The sequence below is a fragment of the Muscardinus avellanarius genome (genome assembly GCF_963383645.1).
Source record: "Muscardinus avellanarius genome assembly, chromosome: 7".
Taxonomy (NCBI): Eukaryota; Metazoa; Chordata; class Mammalia; order Rodentia; family Gliridae; genus Muscardinus; species Muscardinus avellanarius.
This window is the reverse complement of record NC_137793.1, coordinates 28,525,846-28,543,429: the sequence shown is the minus strand read 5'-3', so window position 1 is coordinate 28,543,429 and position 17,584 is coordinate 28,525,846. Positions and strand designations below refer to the sequence as shown.

The window sequence follows — 17,584 nt, the reverse complement described above, 5'->3', positions numbered from 1 at the left end:
TAACATAGGGCTGGGAAGTGTAGCTTGGAGGTCCTAAGTCGCAAGGAGAGAAAGGGAGAGAAAGCGAGAGCCCAGAGGTGCTGCTGGCATGGCCTCATCTTGGCTGCAGCAGAGCCCCAGATGTGTCCACCTACCCCCGTGGTGACTTCTCAGGGGCAGGAGAGAGGGAGGATCCATCTCTTGGCCAGCGCGGCGCTTCTGACTCAGGACTCCCGAGGAAGGGACAGGGCAGCTGTACTGGCCAGGGGGATCCACGAGCAGGGCCCAGGATCCTGGGAGGGAGCAGGGAGCTGGCCAAAGCCCTCAGGTCTGCCCATCGTCCACTTCCTGTGGGACAGGAGCTGAGAAGGGGTGAGGAAAGCCCCACGGGGCCTGCTGCTTAGCTGTGGGAGCGTCGACTTCAGCAAGAAAAAAATCAGGACAGTTTACATGCAAACAGCATCGTGAACACATCCAGGGCACAAAATCATTGCGCTGTGTGTTGGGGGGAGGGGCGACCTAACTAACTAGTCCCCAAACAAGCAGCACAGCAAAACTACAGGGCAATGAGCTATGCCAGAAGAAACCAAGGATTTGAAGGATCAGGAAACTGGGTCCTTCTGCCTGGCCAGTGTGTGTGTGTGTGTGTGTGTGTGTGTGTGTGTGTGTGTGTGTTGTGTTACTGGGGATTGAATCCAGGGGCATTCTTCCTCCCAGCTACACCCTCCCCCGGCCCATTTATTTATTTATTTATTTTTAATTTTTTTCATTATTATTATTATTATTATTATTATTATTATTTGGTGGTACTGGGGTTCCTGGAAGCCCTTCTACCTCCGGGCTACACTCCCAGACAATTTTTACATTTTTATTGGAAACTAGGTCTCCTAAGCCAGCATGCATGGCTGGCTTCGAACCTGCGCGATCCTCCTGTCTCTGCCTCCCAAGCGCGGGGATTACAAGCGTGCGCCACCATGCCCAGTTTATATATATATTTTAAACAAGGTCTTTGTCGCAGAGGGTCTCACTAAGTTGCTCAGACTAGCCTTGAACCCGAGATCCTGTCTCAGCTTCCCAAGTACTGAGATTACAGGCATGTGCCACGACTCATGACCCCTTCACACTGACAGCTGGAACTGAGGTCCACAGTTGGCCCCGGTTTGCTTAACCATTTCCCTAGCCTGGGAATCGTAGAGGGCCCCTACATTTCAAGTCTCAGAAAAGCGAACGGTGATTTAACAAAAAGAGAAAGAGAAAGAAAATAAAAAGGGAGCTCACGGGTGCCCTGGTGTGTCAGGGGTCTGCTGTACAGAGCGCCCCACCCCGCATATCTAAGTTTTACGGCAGTCACAGTTTGGGCCAGGACGGGTATTCATGGCTGGGGGCCATCCTGGGTCTAGACACACACTGAGACCTGGGATAGGGGGCTGAGCATGGGAAAGAAGGTCAGGCCTAGGGAGTGGGGTCGGTTGGTGTAAATCAAGGAGCACAGCAGCCCCACTGCGGCTGAGACTGCATCCCCAGCACTGCCAGCTCTGCTGCCTGAGTCACGACACTCAGAATGCTGCAGGGCAGGCCGCCACGGGTGTTTGTGAAGCCAGGAGCCATGATGGAGCTCAGGCAGAGGCGGCTGGCACATTCTGCACGGCTGCCCTGGCTGGAGCATCCCATCAGCTGAGCACCAGACTTTGAGGCCTCCTGGTCCTTCTGCAGGCCCGTGCCCAGGGCTGCCAAGGCCCGTGCCCAGGGCTGCCAAGGGCCTTTACCTCCAACACTTCCTGCATTCCCAGAGGCTAAGGTGAGGTGCGGATGTTTGTTTTGGCCCAAAGGACGTCCTGCAAATGTTGCCCAGGACAGGTTGACCGTGTCATGAGCAAAAGGTGCCAAGTGTTTCCTCAGAATCAACCCAGCCCTCTGCATGCACGAACAGGGTGGAAAAGGCCCAAGCTGTGTGCTGACAACCACTGCCTGCCCCCACCTCTCCCTATGCCAGGTGACGCCCATGCTAGAGACCCTCGGCTGGCCTGGCCTGCAATGAAACAATGCAGAAATTGGAAGGTGGGGAGCCGGACGTGGTGGCGCACACCTGTAATCCCAGCATTTGGGAGGCTGAGACAGGAGAATCACAGTTCGTGGCCAGCCTCAGCTATTTAGTGAGGCCCTTGGCAACTTAGTGAAATACTGTTTTAAAATAAAGAATAAAAAATAGGGCTGGGGGTATAGTTTGGAGGTAGAATGCACCTGGATTCCATCCCCAATACCACAAATGCCTAAAAATCTATCCAGGCCCCAATTCCTAGACTGTGTGAGTGTGTGTGTGTGCATGTGTGTGTGTGTGTGTGTGTGTGTGTGTGTGTGTGTGTATGTATGTCTGGTGTCTGTCTGTGTTTACTGGGGATTGAACTCAGAAGAGTCTAACTCTGAGCTACAACCCCCGCCCTTTTTATTTTTTATTTTGAAACAGGGTCTCGCTAAGTCGCTGAGGGCCTCGTTAAGTTGCTGGGGCTGAGCTTAGAACCTGCGATCCTCCTGTCTCAGCCTCTCAAGCACAGTGATTACAAGTACGTGCCACCACAGATGGCTTCCTAGAGCCTTTTGATACTACTTTATATGAAAAAAAAAGAGTCTGGGCAACATGTTTAAGTTGTTTTGAGATGAGGAGATTCTCCTGGATTACCCAGGTGAACCAAATGCAATCACTTGTAATCTTATAAAAGGGAGACAGGGATTTGATACACTGCACACAGTTATCACAGAGGATGCAGTGTTATCACAGAGGCCGAGACTATTGTGGCCACAAGCCAATACCGGCAGTCACCAGATCCTGGAAGTGGCTAGGAGCGGATTTCCCATAGACTTCCAGACGCACAGCCCCAGGGACACCTTGCTTTTAGCCAGTGATGTGAGACTCCTGGCCTCCAGAAGAGTGAGTTAGAATAAATGTATGCTGTTTTGAGTCACCAAGTATGGCATGACTGGTTATGGCGTCAGTTAGGAAGCTTATTTGGAGGCCATCCGCTGCCATGGATGGTCCGTGAGGGTCAGTCATCAAGATAATGTGGGGTGAAGGGCTGGCCTGGCCTGGCTTAAGTCTGGCCTTAATCAACACAACTTGGTCGACAGTGGCGAGTTCCCCACCTCCTCCATGGTGCTCAGGGATGTGAGGGCGTAGTTTCCTGGGCAGCTGTGGGGGTGTGTTTGGAGAATTGGAAATTTTGAATGAATGTGAAAGAAGCCTGTGGTCATACTGCAGGTCCGAAGAAACAGGAAGAGACCCACTTAAATCACTGTGAGCCAGAAATAAGGAGGGCTTTCAAGGTTTTGTTGTTTGTTTGTTGCAGTGCTAGGGATAAAACCCAGGGATTCCTTGATTATGCTAGACAAGTGCTGTACCACTAACCTATACTCCAACCTAAAGAATGTTTTCTTTTTCTTTTCTTTTATATTTGGTACTGGGGATTGAACCCAGAGACATCCTACCTTCAAGCTGCGCCCCCACCCCTATTTTATTTCTTATTTGGAAACAAGGTCTCACTAGGTTGTTAAGAGTCTCACTACTTGCTGAGGCTCTACTCGAACCTGTGATCCTCCTGTCTCAGCCTCCAAAGTACTTGGATTACAGGTGTGCACCACCACACCTGGCTAGAAAATTGTTTTAAAGATAAAGAATGGGCCAGGCATGGTGATGCATGCCTGTAATCCCTTGGATTACAATACTTGGGAGGCTGAGACAGGAGAATTGCAGGTTTGAAGCCAGCCTCAGCAACTTAGGAAGGATGAACCTATTTCAAAACGCAAAAAAATAAAGAACTGGGGGTGTAGCTCAGAGGCAGAATGCCCCTGAATTCAATCCCTACCCCCCTCCCAAAAAAAGGATAAAGAATTCCTGGAAGGAGATGCCGGGAGGTCACAGGAATGATACAAGAAACACAAGAGCTGTTACGGCTACACAGGTTGCTGGCCTTCACCTCCTGTTGGTGAAACGGCTACACACGCCATTTTGGGTTTTCCCTGCAATCAGCTTCCTCCAGTCCTCGGTCTGCACGGCGGTGGGTGGGCCCAGGGTCAGCTCCTAACATCTACCAGTCTAATCACCTGGACCAAGACCACAGAATTCTGTTGAAGAATGACAAGTGTTGACCAACATGTGGAGAACCTGGAGCTCTTGTGCACTGTTGGTGGAAATGCAAAACGGTACAGCTGTTGCAAAAAAATCATTTGGTGACTCTTCAAAAAATTACGAATAGAACTACCATATGATCCAGCAGTCCCACTTCTGGGTATGTAGTTCTCTCTTATCTGAGATTTCACCTTGCACTGTTTCAATTACTTACAGTCAGTTGGGGTCCAAAAATCTTTAAATGGAAAGTTCCAGAAATAAACAATTCATTTATAAGTTTTAAATTATGATTTTAAAATCATGCCTTTCTGAGTACCATGCCGAAACTCCCTGTTTCTGTCTCTGTCCTGCATAGGCATGAGTCCTCCCTTTGCCCAACATAGCCACACAGTATATACTACTGGTTCATTAGCCTCTTAGTAGCCATCTCTATTATAAGAGCAACTGACACAGTGTCCCAGTGTTCGTGTTCAAATGACCTTTATTTAATTTAATAACAACCCCAGAGCACGAGAGAGTGATGCCAGCAATTCAGATTTGCCAAAGAGAAATCATAAAGTGTTTCTTTTCAGTGAGAATGTAGAAGTCTCAGCCTTAAAAAGGAAAGAAAATAGTTGTATGCTGAGGTTACTAAGATCTATGGTAAGAATGAGTCTTCTACCAGTGAAACTGAAGAGGCAAAAAACAAATTCATGGGCCGGGCGTGGTGGCGCACGCATGTCATCTCCGCGCTTGGGAGGCGGGGACAGGAGGATCGCGCACGTTCGAAGCCAGCCTCACTGGCTTAAGAGACCTGTTTCCAAATAAAAATATAAAAAGTAGGTGTCTGGGAGTGTGGCCCGGAGGTAGAAGGGTTTCCAGTAAACGCAATACCACAAAATAAATAAATAATAAATAAAAAAGATAAAATATGACTGTGGGTGTGTGAGTGTAGCTCAGAGGTAGAAATCCCCTGGATTTCAATTCCCAGTCCCACAAAATGAGAGAAAGAAAGAAAGAAAGAAAGAAAGAAAGAAAGAAAGAAAGAAAGAAAGAAAGAAAGAAAGGGAAAATTATTAAGATGGGCTGGGTATGGAAGTGCATATCAGTAATCCCAGTCCTTGGGAAGCTGAGACAGGAGGATCTCAGGTTCAAAGCCAGCCTTAATAATTTAGTGAGAACCTGTTTCAAATTAAGAAACAAAAATAGGACTGGGGATGTAGCTCAGAGGTAGAATTCCTCTGAGTTTAATCCTTTAACACCACACACACAAAAAGATTAAGATGGTAAATTTTGTGTTGTGTATGTTTTAGCACACACAAAAGAAGAAGGAGGAGGAGAAGGACGAAGAAGAAAGTGGAGGAGGAGGTGGGGGAGACAGAGGAAGAGGAGAGTGAAGGAAGAGGAGGAGGAGGAGGGATCTCTATCTGAGTCAGTGCTGACTCCTCATAGTCACGGGGGTGGGGCTTGCTCACCTCGTGGGTAACCAACCATCTCTTTAATGATGTGGACTGGGGCAGGAGAGGCCACACGGAAGCAACATGCCCATGGCATCCATTCTCAGGCTCTCTCAGCAAGACCAAGAGCAAGCCTGTCCCCTTTTTAGTCAGGCCTCTCCTCTACCCAGGAAGGTGGGCTGGACCTGCTAGAAATCCCGAGGCCTTGGCTCAGTGTCGTGGCAGAGCTGGGCCTGGAGCTGAGCCTGCTTCCAGCGCTTCCCCTAAGGCACCTGTTTCATCCCTAAGATGGTGTGTGTGTGGGGGGGGGGGGAGCTGGGGCATCCCACTGTCCCCATCCAAGTTAGAACATCTTCCTGGTTGCTTTTTTTTTTTTTTTTTTTACAATGGATCTTGTTATGTAGCTGTTGTTAGCCATCTGCATCATAAAACAAGGAATACACACAACTTGTGTCCTTCCATATCAGCTTTATTGACCATAAAGCAAAAAGGGATCGTCACCACCCAATGTTCAAGTGTATCCTTGGTGGACTTCTATCAAATGAGACTCGAAGCATATTCTATTAATTACACACACACGTGTGTGTGTGTGTGTGTGTGTGTGTGTGTGTGTGTGTGTGTGTTACTGAGGATGGACCCAGGGGCATTCTACCTCCGAGCCACACCCCCAGCCCTAGTTTTTGTTCTTTATTTTGAAACAGGGTCTCACTGCGTTGCAAAGGGCCTCACTAAGTAGCCAAGGCTGCCTGAGAACCATGATCCTCCTGTCTCAGCCTCCCAAATGCTGGGGTTACAAGCGTGCGCCACCACGCCCAGGTCTTACACATACATTTTAAGTTCACATTTACACAATGCACTATCAAAGTCCAAATTCAAAGTCCAATCTGTGAAATGGGAGAGTTCAGGCTGTTGACCTAGGCGTGCTCGTGGGGCCCGCTCTGAGTGAGTGACTCAGGTCTGAGAGGTAGGCTGGAGGGACAGGAGCCGTGGTGCCAGACAATCACAGACACTTCAGGCGGGCGGGGGGGGGGGGGGGGGGCACCTTCGGATGACTGGGCTCAACAGTGATGCGGTCGTGGCCCCAGGGCAACCACTTGCCTCACTCCACTTTAACTGGCTTCAGGCCTTTCTTTATATAGGGTTTTCCTGAGCAGTCATAGCTGGATTGCTTATCTTTCTTCTGATTGGTTAGGAGATTGTGCAGGTCACTTTCTTTCAATTGGCCACTTACATTTACTCATTTACAACTAACCCATTGTAACATTGAAATTGAGCTGGGGAGTTGCGAAGGAGGTAAACACCAGCCGAGTTATCAGAAAAAGCTGCTTTAATCAAACCTGGCCCCTCGCGAATGATGTCTCCAGACCATGAGGGAAGGAACCTATGAGCCACACGCAGTCCGCAGAGCAGAAGTACCCATGTTTGTTTGTTTGTTTTTTTGTTTGTTTGGGTTTTTTTGCGGGTCTGGGGATGGAACCCAGTGGCATTTGACCTCCGAGCTACACCCCGTGCCCTATTTTTTATTCTTTATTTTGAAACTGGGTCTCATTGAGTTGCAGAAGGCCTCACTAAGTAGCTGAGGCTGTCCGCGAACCGCGATCCTCCAGGTCTCGGCCTCCCGAATGCTGGAATTACAAGCATGTGCCACCATGCCCGGCTTGTACCCATGTTTAAAGCAGGGGCTTGGGGTGGGGCTAGCAGTGTGGGAATGCAGATTCTCATCCGTAGTCTCCCGACCTCTGGAGTCTGCCTCGCGATGCCTGAACTCTCCCGGCATCTCCGCTCTGGCTTCCAGGGTTCTGCCTCCTGTCCCTGCTGCGGGGTCTCGTGGGGGAAGGGAGGGACCTGAACTATCACCCATATTTGTTTACCACTATCCTATAGTATTCTATCCCATAATATTTGTTTATAATATGCTAATTTTATCTCATAATATTTGTTTGCAACTATGCTATATTATTCCACAGCATACTGTCAATCAAAAGCACAGTATTGAGCCTGGTGCCTGCTGTAATCTCAGCATTTGGGAGGCTAAGACCAGAGGACTAGAGTTCGCTGACAGCCTCAACTACTTAGTGAGGCCCTTTGCAACTCAGTGACACCCTGTTGCAAAATAAAGAATAAAAAATAGAGCTGCGGGTGTCGTCAGAGGTAGAATGCCCCTGGGTTTCATCCCCAGTACCACAAAAAAAACACACCGTTAGTCATACTTTGTCACTGTCAAACCAACTTTGTGACTCATAGTACTCACATCCAGCAAGAACTCTTACCGTATAGAATAAAAAAGACAAACAACTTAGTTTTTTTTTTTTAATTTTAATTTTGTGGTACTGGGGTACTGGGGATGGAACCCAGGGGCATTCTACCTCCAAGCTACACACCCCAGCCCTATTTTTTTTTTTATTCTTTATTTTGGAACAGGGTCTCACTAAGTTGTGAAGGGCCTCACTCAATAGCTGAGGCTGTCCATGAACCTGCAATCCTTCCTGTCTCAGCCTCCCAAGTACCGGGATTACAAGCCTACGCCACCACGCCCGGCTAATTTAGCTTTAAAATAAACATTTTCCCAAAAAAGTTATATAAATGATATACATATGAAAAGGTGAACATCATTAGCCATTAGATAAATAGTTAGACATTACATAAATACAAATGAACGGCATGGCAATAGTAATAATAAAATAAAATAAGAGTTGATGAGAGGAGCCAGGTGTGGTGATGCAAGCTGGTAATCCCAGCGCTTGGGAGGCTGAGACAGAAGGATCACAGGTTTGCGGCCGGTCGCAGCTACTTAGTGAGGCACTCTGAAACTTAGTGAGACCTTGTTTCAAAATAAAGAGTAAACAATATGGCTGGGGTATAGCTTGGAGGTAGCATGCCCCTGGGTTGATGGGAATGTGGGAAAATTAGAACTCTCACTTATCACCAGTGTGAACATAAAATGGTGCAGCTGCTATGGAAAACAGTTTTGTAGCTCTTCAATAACTTAAATAGGACTGACTACTCTATGACCTGGAAATGCCACTGCTGGTTTTATATTCACAAGAAACAGAAACAGGTGCTCACACAGGTGCTCACCCCCACACACGTTCTCATGGGCTCAAAGCAGCCCTGTTTACAATGGCCAGAAGATGGAGAGAGTCCAAATGTCCATCAATAGATGAATGGAGGTGCAAATTGGGGTGTACACTTAGAATAGAATATTATTCAGCTGTAAAAAGAAGTGTTGACACTTGCTACAACGTGGATTGACCTTGAAAATATTATGCTAAGAAGCTGGACACAAAAAAGTTCTACGGTATATTCAGAGTAGGTAAATCCATAGAGACAGAATACAGATTGATGATTGCCAAGGGCTGCAGGAAACGGAGGGATTGGGAGGCACAGCTTTGTAGGTATGAAGTTTCCTTTTGGGGTGATGGGAATGTTTTGGAAATAGAGGTGGTGATTGTACAACACTGAGTATAGTGTGTGTGTGTGTGTGTGTGTGTGTGTGTGTGTGTGTGTTACTGGGGATTGAACCCAGGGGAATTTTCTATCTATGAGATACGCTCCCAGCCCTTTTTTTTATTATTCTTTATTTGAAACAGGGTATCACTAAATTGCAAAGGGCCTCAGGAAGTAGGTGAGGCAGGCCACAAATTTGCAATCCCCTAATCTCAGCCTCCCAAGCACTGGGATTACAAGTGTGTGTCCCCATGCCTGGCTATACTTTGTTTTTTTTTTTTTTTTAATGATACTGGGGACTGAACCCAGGAGTATTTTACCTCTGAGCTACACCCCCAGACCTTTAATTTATTTAGTTGTTGTTTGTTTTGAAACAGGGTCTTGCTAGGTTCCTGAGAGTCCCACTAATTTGCTGAGGTTGTCCTCAAACCTGCAATACTCCTGTCTCGGCCTCCCAAGTACTGGGATTACTGGTGGCCCACACCTGGCTCTGTACATGTACTTTTAAAGGCCACTGAATTGTTTGTATCAAAATAGTTAATTAGCCAGGCTGGAGGTGCATGCTTATAATCCCTGTATTTGGAAGACTGAGATGGAGGATCATAGGTTCTTCTTAGCCAGCCTCAGTAACTTAGTGAGATATTGTTTCAAAATGAAAAAAAATAAAAGGGCTGGGGGTGTAGCTCAGAGGTAGAATGCCCCTAGATTCAATCTCTAGTACCAAGTAGAAATTTTTAAAAATCCCACAATCCATTGAGGACTATAGTAAAACATTCTGTTGCAGAATTTGGGAAGATTCAGCAAAGAACAGCAGACAGAATTTAGCAGACAAAAGTACAAGCCCTGGGTGTAGTGGTGCACACCTATAATCCCAATACTTGAGAGACTGTGATAGGAGAACAAAGAAACAAACAAAAATAACAAGGGCTGGGGTTATAGCTTGAAGGAGAAGGTCCTGGGTTCCATCCCCAGTATCAACAACAACAAAAAAAAGGTACAAGGAACTTGTGTTCAAGATCAGAAAAAATATGCTTACAAACAAGAAGATATTTTTAGAAGATAATTTTTAAAGAAATTATCTCATTAAATATTCCTAGCCGGGAGTGGTGATGCATGCTTGTAATCCCAGCATTCGGGAGGCTGAGACCAGAGGATCGTGGTTTGCGGACAGCCTCAGCGACTTAGGCCCTCTGCAACTCAATGAGACCCTGTTTCAAAATAAAGAATAAAGGCCGGGCGTGGTGGCGCACGCTTGTAATCCCCGCGCTTGGGAGGCAGAGACAGGAGGATCGCGTAGGTTCGAAGCTAGCCGCACGCTGGCTTAGGAGACCCTGTTTCCAAATAAAAATGTAAAAATAGGTCTGGGAGTGTAGCCCGGAGATAGAAGGGCTTCCAGGAACCCCAGTACCACCAAAAAAAAAAAAAAAAAAAAAAGAATAAAAAATAGGGCAGGGGGTGTAGCTCAGAGGTTAAATGCCCCTGGGTTCCATCCCCAGACACGCAAAATAATAATAATAATAATAAATTAGCCAGGTATGGCACACACCTGTAATCCCAATGCTTGGGAGGCTGAGGCAGGAGGATTACAAGTTTAAGGCCAATCTCAACAATTTAACGAGACCCTATTTTCAAATAAAAATAAAGAAAGAAAAAGGGCTGGGAGTATAGTTCGAAGATAGAATGTCCCTGGGTTCAATTCCCATTACCAAAATAATATAAATAAATAATAAATTAAATCCCTACCAAGAATCACAGTCTAACTCCTCAACCCTCAACTTCTTCATAGTTGTTTGAAAGAGGGAGAGAGAGGGGGAGGAAAGAGAGAAAGAGAGAGAGAGAGAGAGAGAGAGAGAGAGAGAGAGAGAGAGAGAGAGCGCGTTCCATGGTTGCCACCCACAAGCACTGGGTAGAGTTCGTGGTCTTTCCGCTGTTGCTAGACCCGAGGGGCTGGCCCTCGTAACAGCGGACTTCTCCCCACCTCTACGCTTTGATGGTCAAGCCCATGCGTTAGCTTTCCATCACTGTGGCAGAATATCAGAGAAGCAACTTATGATTCATGGTTTCACATGGCTTCACATGTGGTCGCTGCGCTGTTGCTTGTCTTGGGGTGGCACCGTGCATCATGGAGGGGCACGAGGTGGAGACCTGTTCACCTCCTGGGAGCCAAGGAAGACAGAACCCCTCTCAGGTTCCTACATCCCCTTCCAGGGCGCTTACATAACGACCTGGCTTCCTCCCTCTGTGCCCATCTCCTAATGTTCATGTCACCCCCCATAACACCTTTGTCTCGGGACAAAGACTTTAACACATGAAACACTGGAGAGACACTCAAGTTCCAAGCTACAGCAACCCATGTCTCCAAACATCAGAGTAACCGGAAGTCATCTAAGATCATTGCAGAACGCGTGCGCGCGCGTGCGCACACACACTCACACACACACACACGCACACACGCGTGAGGGGGGGTCCTAGACAATTTTTAGTTGCACAGCAGCTTCTCACCGAAGCATCTGCCATCATCCCAGACAGAGGTGACACTCCTGGAAGGGAACATGGTGCAGGTACCACCCACCCTGCGGGGTTTGCCTGAAAAACTTCAGACTCATGCAGACACAGGAAAGCAGGACACACCCGGAAAGAGAAGAAAGAGAAGACAAAAGTCCACTTTTCGTTGACAAATAATAATCGCCTATACTTATGGTGTACAATGTGATATTTTGATATGTGTATACATTGTAGAATGATCAAATCAGGTTCATTGCTAGGCATGGTAGTACATGGCCTGTAATCTCGGTATCTGGGAAGCTGAGATAGGAGGATTGCAGATTTGAGGCCAGTCTCAACAATTTAGTGAGGGCTCAGAAATTTAGTGAGACCATGTTTCCAAATTTAAAAAAATAGGTCTGGGGGCATAGCTAAGAGGTAGAATGCCCTGGGTTCAATCCCTAGCACCCAAAACATCAAAAAAAAAAAATACTAATGAACACACATCTAAAATATTTTTTTATTTGTGGTTAGAACATTTAAATATACTCTTTCAGCAATTTTGACATACAAAAATGTATATAATATGTAATTTTAACTATAGTTATCATGGCATGCAATAGGTCTCAAAAACTCAATCTTGGGAAGGTAGGATTGGAAAGATGGCAGTCAAAGGATACAGAATTTCACTTAGACAAGAAAAAATAAGTCCAGAAGATCTACTGTTTGATGTGGTGACTATAGTTAATAAAATGTATTATATACTTAAGAGTAGTGAAGAGTAGATTTTTAGTGTTCTCTTGCCACAAGCACATACAAAAAAAAATGAGGCATTGCATGTTAATTGCCTCAATTTGGCCATTTCACAATGTATACATATTTCAAAACATCATGTTGCACACCACAAATATATTTAATTTTGTCAATTAAAATGTTAAAAGTAAAACCACATTTCTCCAGTCTAACCAAAAACATTGCACCCTCTGATCAACATCTCCCACCCACCCTTCCCCTAGTAACCACAATTTTACTTTCTACTTCTATGGGGACATCACTTAAACTTTTACTTTGTGGTTATTATTATCATTGGGGGGGGTGCTGGGGATTGCCCAGGGGTATTCTACTTTTGGGCCACACCCCTAGTCCTATTATTATTATTATTATTATTATTATTTTTTTTTTTTTGTGTGTGTGTGTGTGTGTGTGTGTGTGTGTGGTCCTGGGATGGAACCCAGGGGATTTCTACCTCCGGGTTACACTCCCAGATCTATCTATTTTATACTTTATTTGGAAACAGGGTCTCACTAAGTTGCTGAGAGCCTCACTAAGTAGCTGAGGCTGGCTTTGAACCTGTGCGATCTTCCTGTCTCAGCCTCCCAAGTGTTGGGATTACAAGCGTGAGCCACCACGCTCAGCTCCCAGTCCTATTTCAAATGTGAAACAGTATTTTGCTAAAGGATCTCACTAAATTACCCAGACTGGCCTTAAACCTGAAATCCTCCTGCTTCAGCCACCCAAGTACTGAAATTTCAGGTGAGTGCCGCCATGGCCAGCAAGGTCTTCTCTTTGAGGTTCTACGTATAAGTGAGATCATATAGTATAGTCATCCTTCAGTATCGTTGGATGATTGCTTTCAGGACTTTCTGCAGACACCAAACTGTGTGGGTGTTCAAGTCATTTTTATAAAATGCTGTCATATTTGAACATAGCCTACAGTCATCTTCCCATATACTTCAAACCATCTCTAGATGACTTGTGGCATCTAATACAATGTACATGTTATGTAAGCTAACGTTACACCATATTTTTAGAGACTACTGGCAAGAAATGAGTCTGTACATGCTTGGTGCATATGCAATTTTTTTCTTCACTGGACTTGCAGTTGGTTGAGTCCATGGATACTGCACCATAGATGTGGAAGACCTTGGTTTGTTTTTCTGTGGCAAAGATTTTTGCCTCCTTGGTTTCAAACTGGGGAAAATTTCTCAACGATGTTTATGCGTTCCTCTTTCATCTTTTGTTGCTCTCTGGCTCACTTGGGCATTAGCCTCCACTCCAGAAAACCCACGGTTCTCCACATGGTCATGAAACAGCCCCTGGCCTTGTTTCCTTTCTGGAGTCCTCCACTTGTGGCAGAACAGTCACCCTGGACAGTGTAAGGTAGTACAGCAGTCCTCCCAAGACACAGTGGATCCCTAAAAGCTCGATAAGTAAACTCTCTTTATACTATGTTTTCCCGACATGCCTTGTATCATTGTCACATAGCACCAGTTACCTTCTGTGTTTATGCACTAATGCCACCTTTGTACTATTACTCTGGTGGTTTGGGATCATTATTAAGTAAATTAGGGGTTACTTCAAAATAAACACAGCAGTACTACAAGTCAATCTGATAACAGATGGCCCCTAAGTGACTGAAAGTTGGGTAGCTTAGAAGTGGATGTCCTGGACAAATGAATGATTCACATCTTGGGCAGGACAGAGAGGGAAGGAAAGAGATTCCATCATACTACTCAGAATAGCATGCCATCTAAAATTTATAATTTTTTATTTCTGTAATTTTTTATTTAATATTTTTTGTGGGTCTGAGGATGGAACCCTGGGGCATGCGACATCTGAGCTACACCCCCAGCCTTATTTTTTATTCTTTATTTTGAAACAGGGTCTCACTAAGTTGTGGAGGGCCTCACTAAGTAGCCGAGGCTGTCTGCGAACCGGGATCCTCCAGTCTCAGCCTCCCGAATGCTGGGATTACAAGTGTGTGCCACCACACCTAGCTCCATTTAATATTTTTAGACAAATTAGCCATAGAGAGTAAAAGCATGGATATGTTGGAACTACTACTATATGTTGGGCCAGTTGGCTCTCGCTTTTCTGAAGGGTGGCTGGTGAGTGCAGTGTCCACTTGGCAAATGTCCCCTCGAGGGTAAAAACTCAGGGCACTCAGTGTGGGCACAGAGCCCACTACAGTCCTAGTAACACAGACAGTTGTGACCCTACCTCATGAAACCCCCTTGGGAGGTGGTGAAATGTCAGAACTTGATTCATTTCCCATTGAAATGTTTGGCCAAGAAAACATAACATCAAACTCCAGGTTTATCATGCAAAATCTCCAGATAAAACAGGGGAAAGTGTAAGAAGTGAGCGGAGGTGCTGTGAGTGTGTGCATGCTGGTCAACTATTAACAAGCCGCAAGCTGTCTGCAAATGGGATTTGGCTAGTGTGGGATAACTCAATAACTTGAGTTATTGCCAACGGCAGCTGGGGGTGGCTAGAGACCCACGTCCAGTTACAGAAGTCAAGGGATGCTTAGATGCCACGGTAGAGGCATTATTCCAGGGCACTCCCTGAAAAGTCAGACCCCTCCCACTGATGAGCCTGTTTCAGTGGCGTCAACATGTTATACCCTTTATCTCTTGTACTACTGGAGGCGACAGAGAAGCTCTGAAATATACCAGGACCATCTACTGGCTTTGAAGATGACTTCAAAGACAGAAAAATATCCCAGAACCATCTCTTTATATCAGTAGCTGCCTGTGGCCCAACCAAAGAGGTGCGTGGCCAGGAACAAGGGTCTGATCACCTAGGGAGATTGCCTGGAGTTTCCTCTCTGCCTCCACAACCAACCCCTAGGATCAGGGGGGGCCATGGGAAGCCCTGTGGCATGGCATTCCCATGCTCTGGGATCAAGACGCCCACCTCAGTTGAGGGATAATCTGGGCCCACAGACCTGCTGATCCAGTGATATCTGCAGGCTCCTAGCCATGGGATCTGTGCAAGTCCCCCAGCCCCCTTCCCACCTATGTGAGAACCTGTGCTCCACCTGGGTCCATGCCCCAGGGCCTGCACTGGGATGAGGACAAGGTGGGTCAGACCACAAAGTAAAGGTGCCAGCCTGGGTGGGCCTTGTGGAGACAAAGCATCGTCTGAGTTCTTGTTCTCAAGAGAAGGAGACCCTGCCAAGAGGAAATCCCCGAGACCTGAGAGGACACAAAGGCACAAGCTTCTCAGGGCCCACCGACCAGAGCAGGAAGTTGGCTGCAGCTCTATCAGCTGAGCAAACAATGTATCTCTCAGGAAGCTGGGGTGAGGCCTCAGCCCTGGGTATATGAAGCCCTTAGGGCCAGGCTTTGGGAAGCTATCTTAGGTCCCGGGGCATCTACTGAGTCCCACTCTGCCATGAAGCTCACCACAACCTTCCTGGTGCTGTGTGTGGCCCTGCTCAGTGACTACGGTGAGTGTCCTTGGGCCTTGGCATAAGAGGGACCCACAATCGGCACCTGCTCTTCCCTGGCCCCAACTCCAGCTGGCCCTGGCCCTGCATGCGTGGGCACCAGGCAGTCACCTGCTTATGCTCTTTTTCTTCTCGCTGAAGCCTCCCTCCAGCACTATGCCTGCCTTGGGCATCTCTTTGCCCACACCTTGGCTAGCACAGCATCTGCCCTGTTCTCTGCCTGGTACGTGTCTTTTCTTATCCTTCAAGGCCGAGTGTGAATGTCCCCTCCTGTGGAATGCCTGCCTTCCAGCCCACAGATCACCTCCTCACTTTCTATGGCTCTCTCTGAGCTGTCGTCTCATAGGGCCATGCTGTCTGTCCATGTGGCCACTTCTCTCCACATCTCCTATCCCCCAACTAGGCCCAAGGCAGCCATCAGTGAGGGGGTCTGGGATGCTGGGCTTCTGGAGGTGGGTCGTCAGGCTCCTGGGGCCCCCTGCGTGCAGGTGCAAGTCTTCCTTGTGTGTCAGCAGGAGATGCTTTCTTCATGGACTCAGTGGCCAAGCCTGTGGCTGGATCTGCAGCTGCTCTAGCCCCTGCCATAGACACTGTGGCGGGGGCTGTGCCCAGACCCCCTTTCATCCACTTCAACCCTCTGAGGATCATGCTGGCCAGCCTGGGCATCCCCGTGGATCACCTCATAGAGGGCTCCAGGAAGTGTGTCACTGAGCTGGGTCCTGAGGCTGTAGGAGCTGTGAAGACGCTGCTGGTAACACAGGCATCCTGGGCACCCTTCCCAGCCATCCTCACAACTGTACAAGAGGCCCCCCCCCCAGGCCTGTGTCGGGGAGATCTTGCTTCCCATCCTGCCCCCGGGAGTAGCTCAGTGTCCTTGGGTGTGAACAAGGTCACCCATATCCTAACCGCAGGGGGTCTGCAAAGATGGGCGGGGGGCATCTCTTGTGGGAAGGCTGCCAGTGGGCTGTGGCATCTTTGGTGTCCACTCCTCATCCGTCACATGAGGAGCCTCCCCAAGCATCAGCAGCTGTGACACCTTCCTTCCTGCGGGACCTCAGGTACCCACGGTCTCAAGTCAGTTCTCGTTGGTAGCACAACTTGGCTTCTTTTCCAGGGAGCCCTGACATTCTTTGGTTGAATGGAGACTGGAATAACCCTTCGAGAGATGCTGGCCACTCACAAGGACTGGAAACCCTGCTGCCCTGACTCTACCTTTCTTAATAAAGGTGGCTAAGAGCAGCTTTGCAGTTGTTTTTTGGCCTGAAAGCCAATCCTCGTATTATGCAGTGTGTAAGGAGATGGGGGGTGGGTGGGGGAGTATAACATAAGAGCCAGTAATTAAAGGTGACAGGGATCAGATTAAACTGAATATATAAAAGCCAGGCATGGTAGTTGATGCTTGTAAGCCCAGTACTTGGGAGGCTGAGACAGGAGGTTTGCAGGTTCAAGACTAGCCTCAGCAACCTAGCAAAACTCAGCAAAATAGTGAGACCTTGTTTCAAAAAAAATAAAGGGTTTGGGGATGTAGCTTGGAGGCAGAATGCATCTGGGTTCTACTTTCGACACTACAAATAATAATGAATTAAAAAATAAATTGGATGTAGAAAATAGCCCCCACCCCACCCCCCTTTATGCTATTTGGAGTGCAGCAGCGTCAAGGGCTGTACTACTTATGATGTGCTTTCTTTCCCTGTGGTTCCATTCAAGTAACCTGGTAGCTTTGATTTCTCTTCTACCAGAGGCTGAATCCCTATGTTGGTGGGAAGGTGCCCACGGAATGGGGACACTGATGAACATTTCAGAGGAACCTTCCCAGCAAACATTGCTAAAGGCAGTTAACCCTGCACGGTGTTTCCTGGGAAGTTTGTCTTTGACCAGTCATGA

The 17,584-nt window shown here is 47.2% G+C and overlaps 1 protein-coding gene across 1 annotated transcript; it reads left to right on the top strand.

Moving 5' to 3' along the window:
• Positions 1–15,645: 15,645 nt before the first annotated feature.
• On the top strand, positions 15,646–16,838 carry SCGB3A1 (secretoglobin family 3A member 1; the record flags this gene model as incomplete). Its single annotated transcript, XM_080698867.1, has 3 exons — positions 15,646–15,700; positions 16,216–16,451; positions 16,815–16,838. The coding sequence occupies 3 exons, from the start codon at positions 15,646–15,648 to the stop codon at positions 16,836–16,838; spliced, it is 315 nt and encodes a 104-aa protein (XP_080554993.1).
• Between the last annotated feature and the right edge of the window lie 746 nt (positions 16,839–17,584).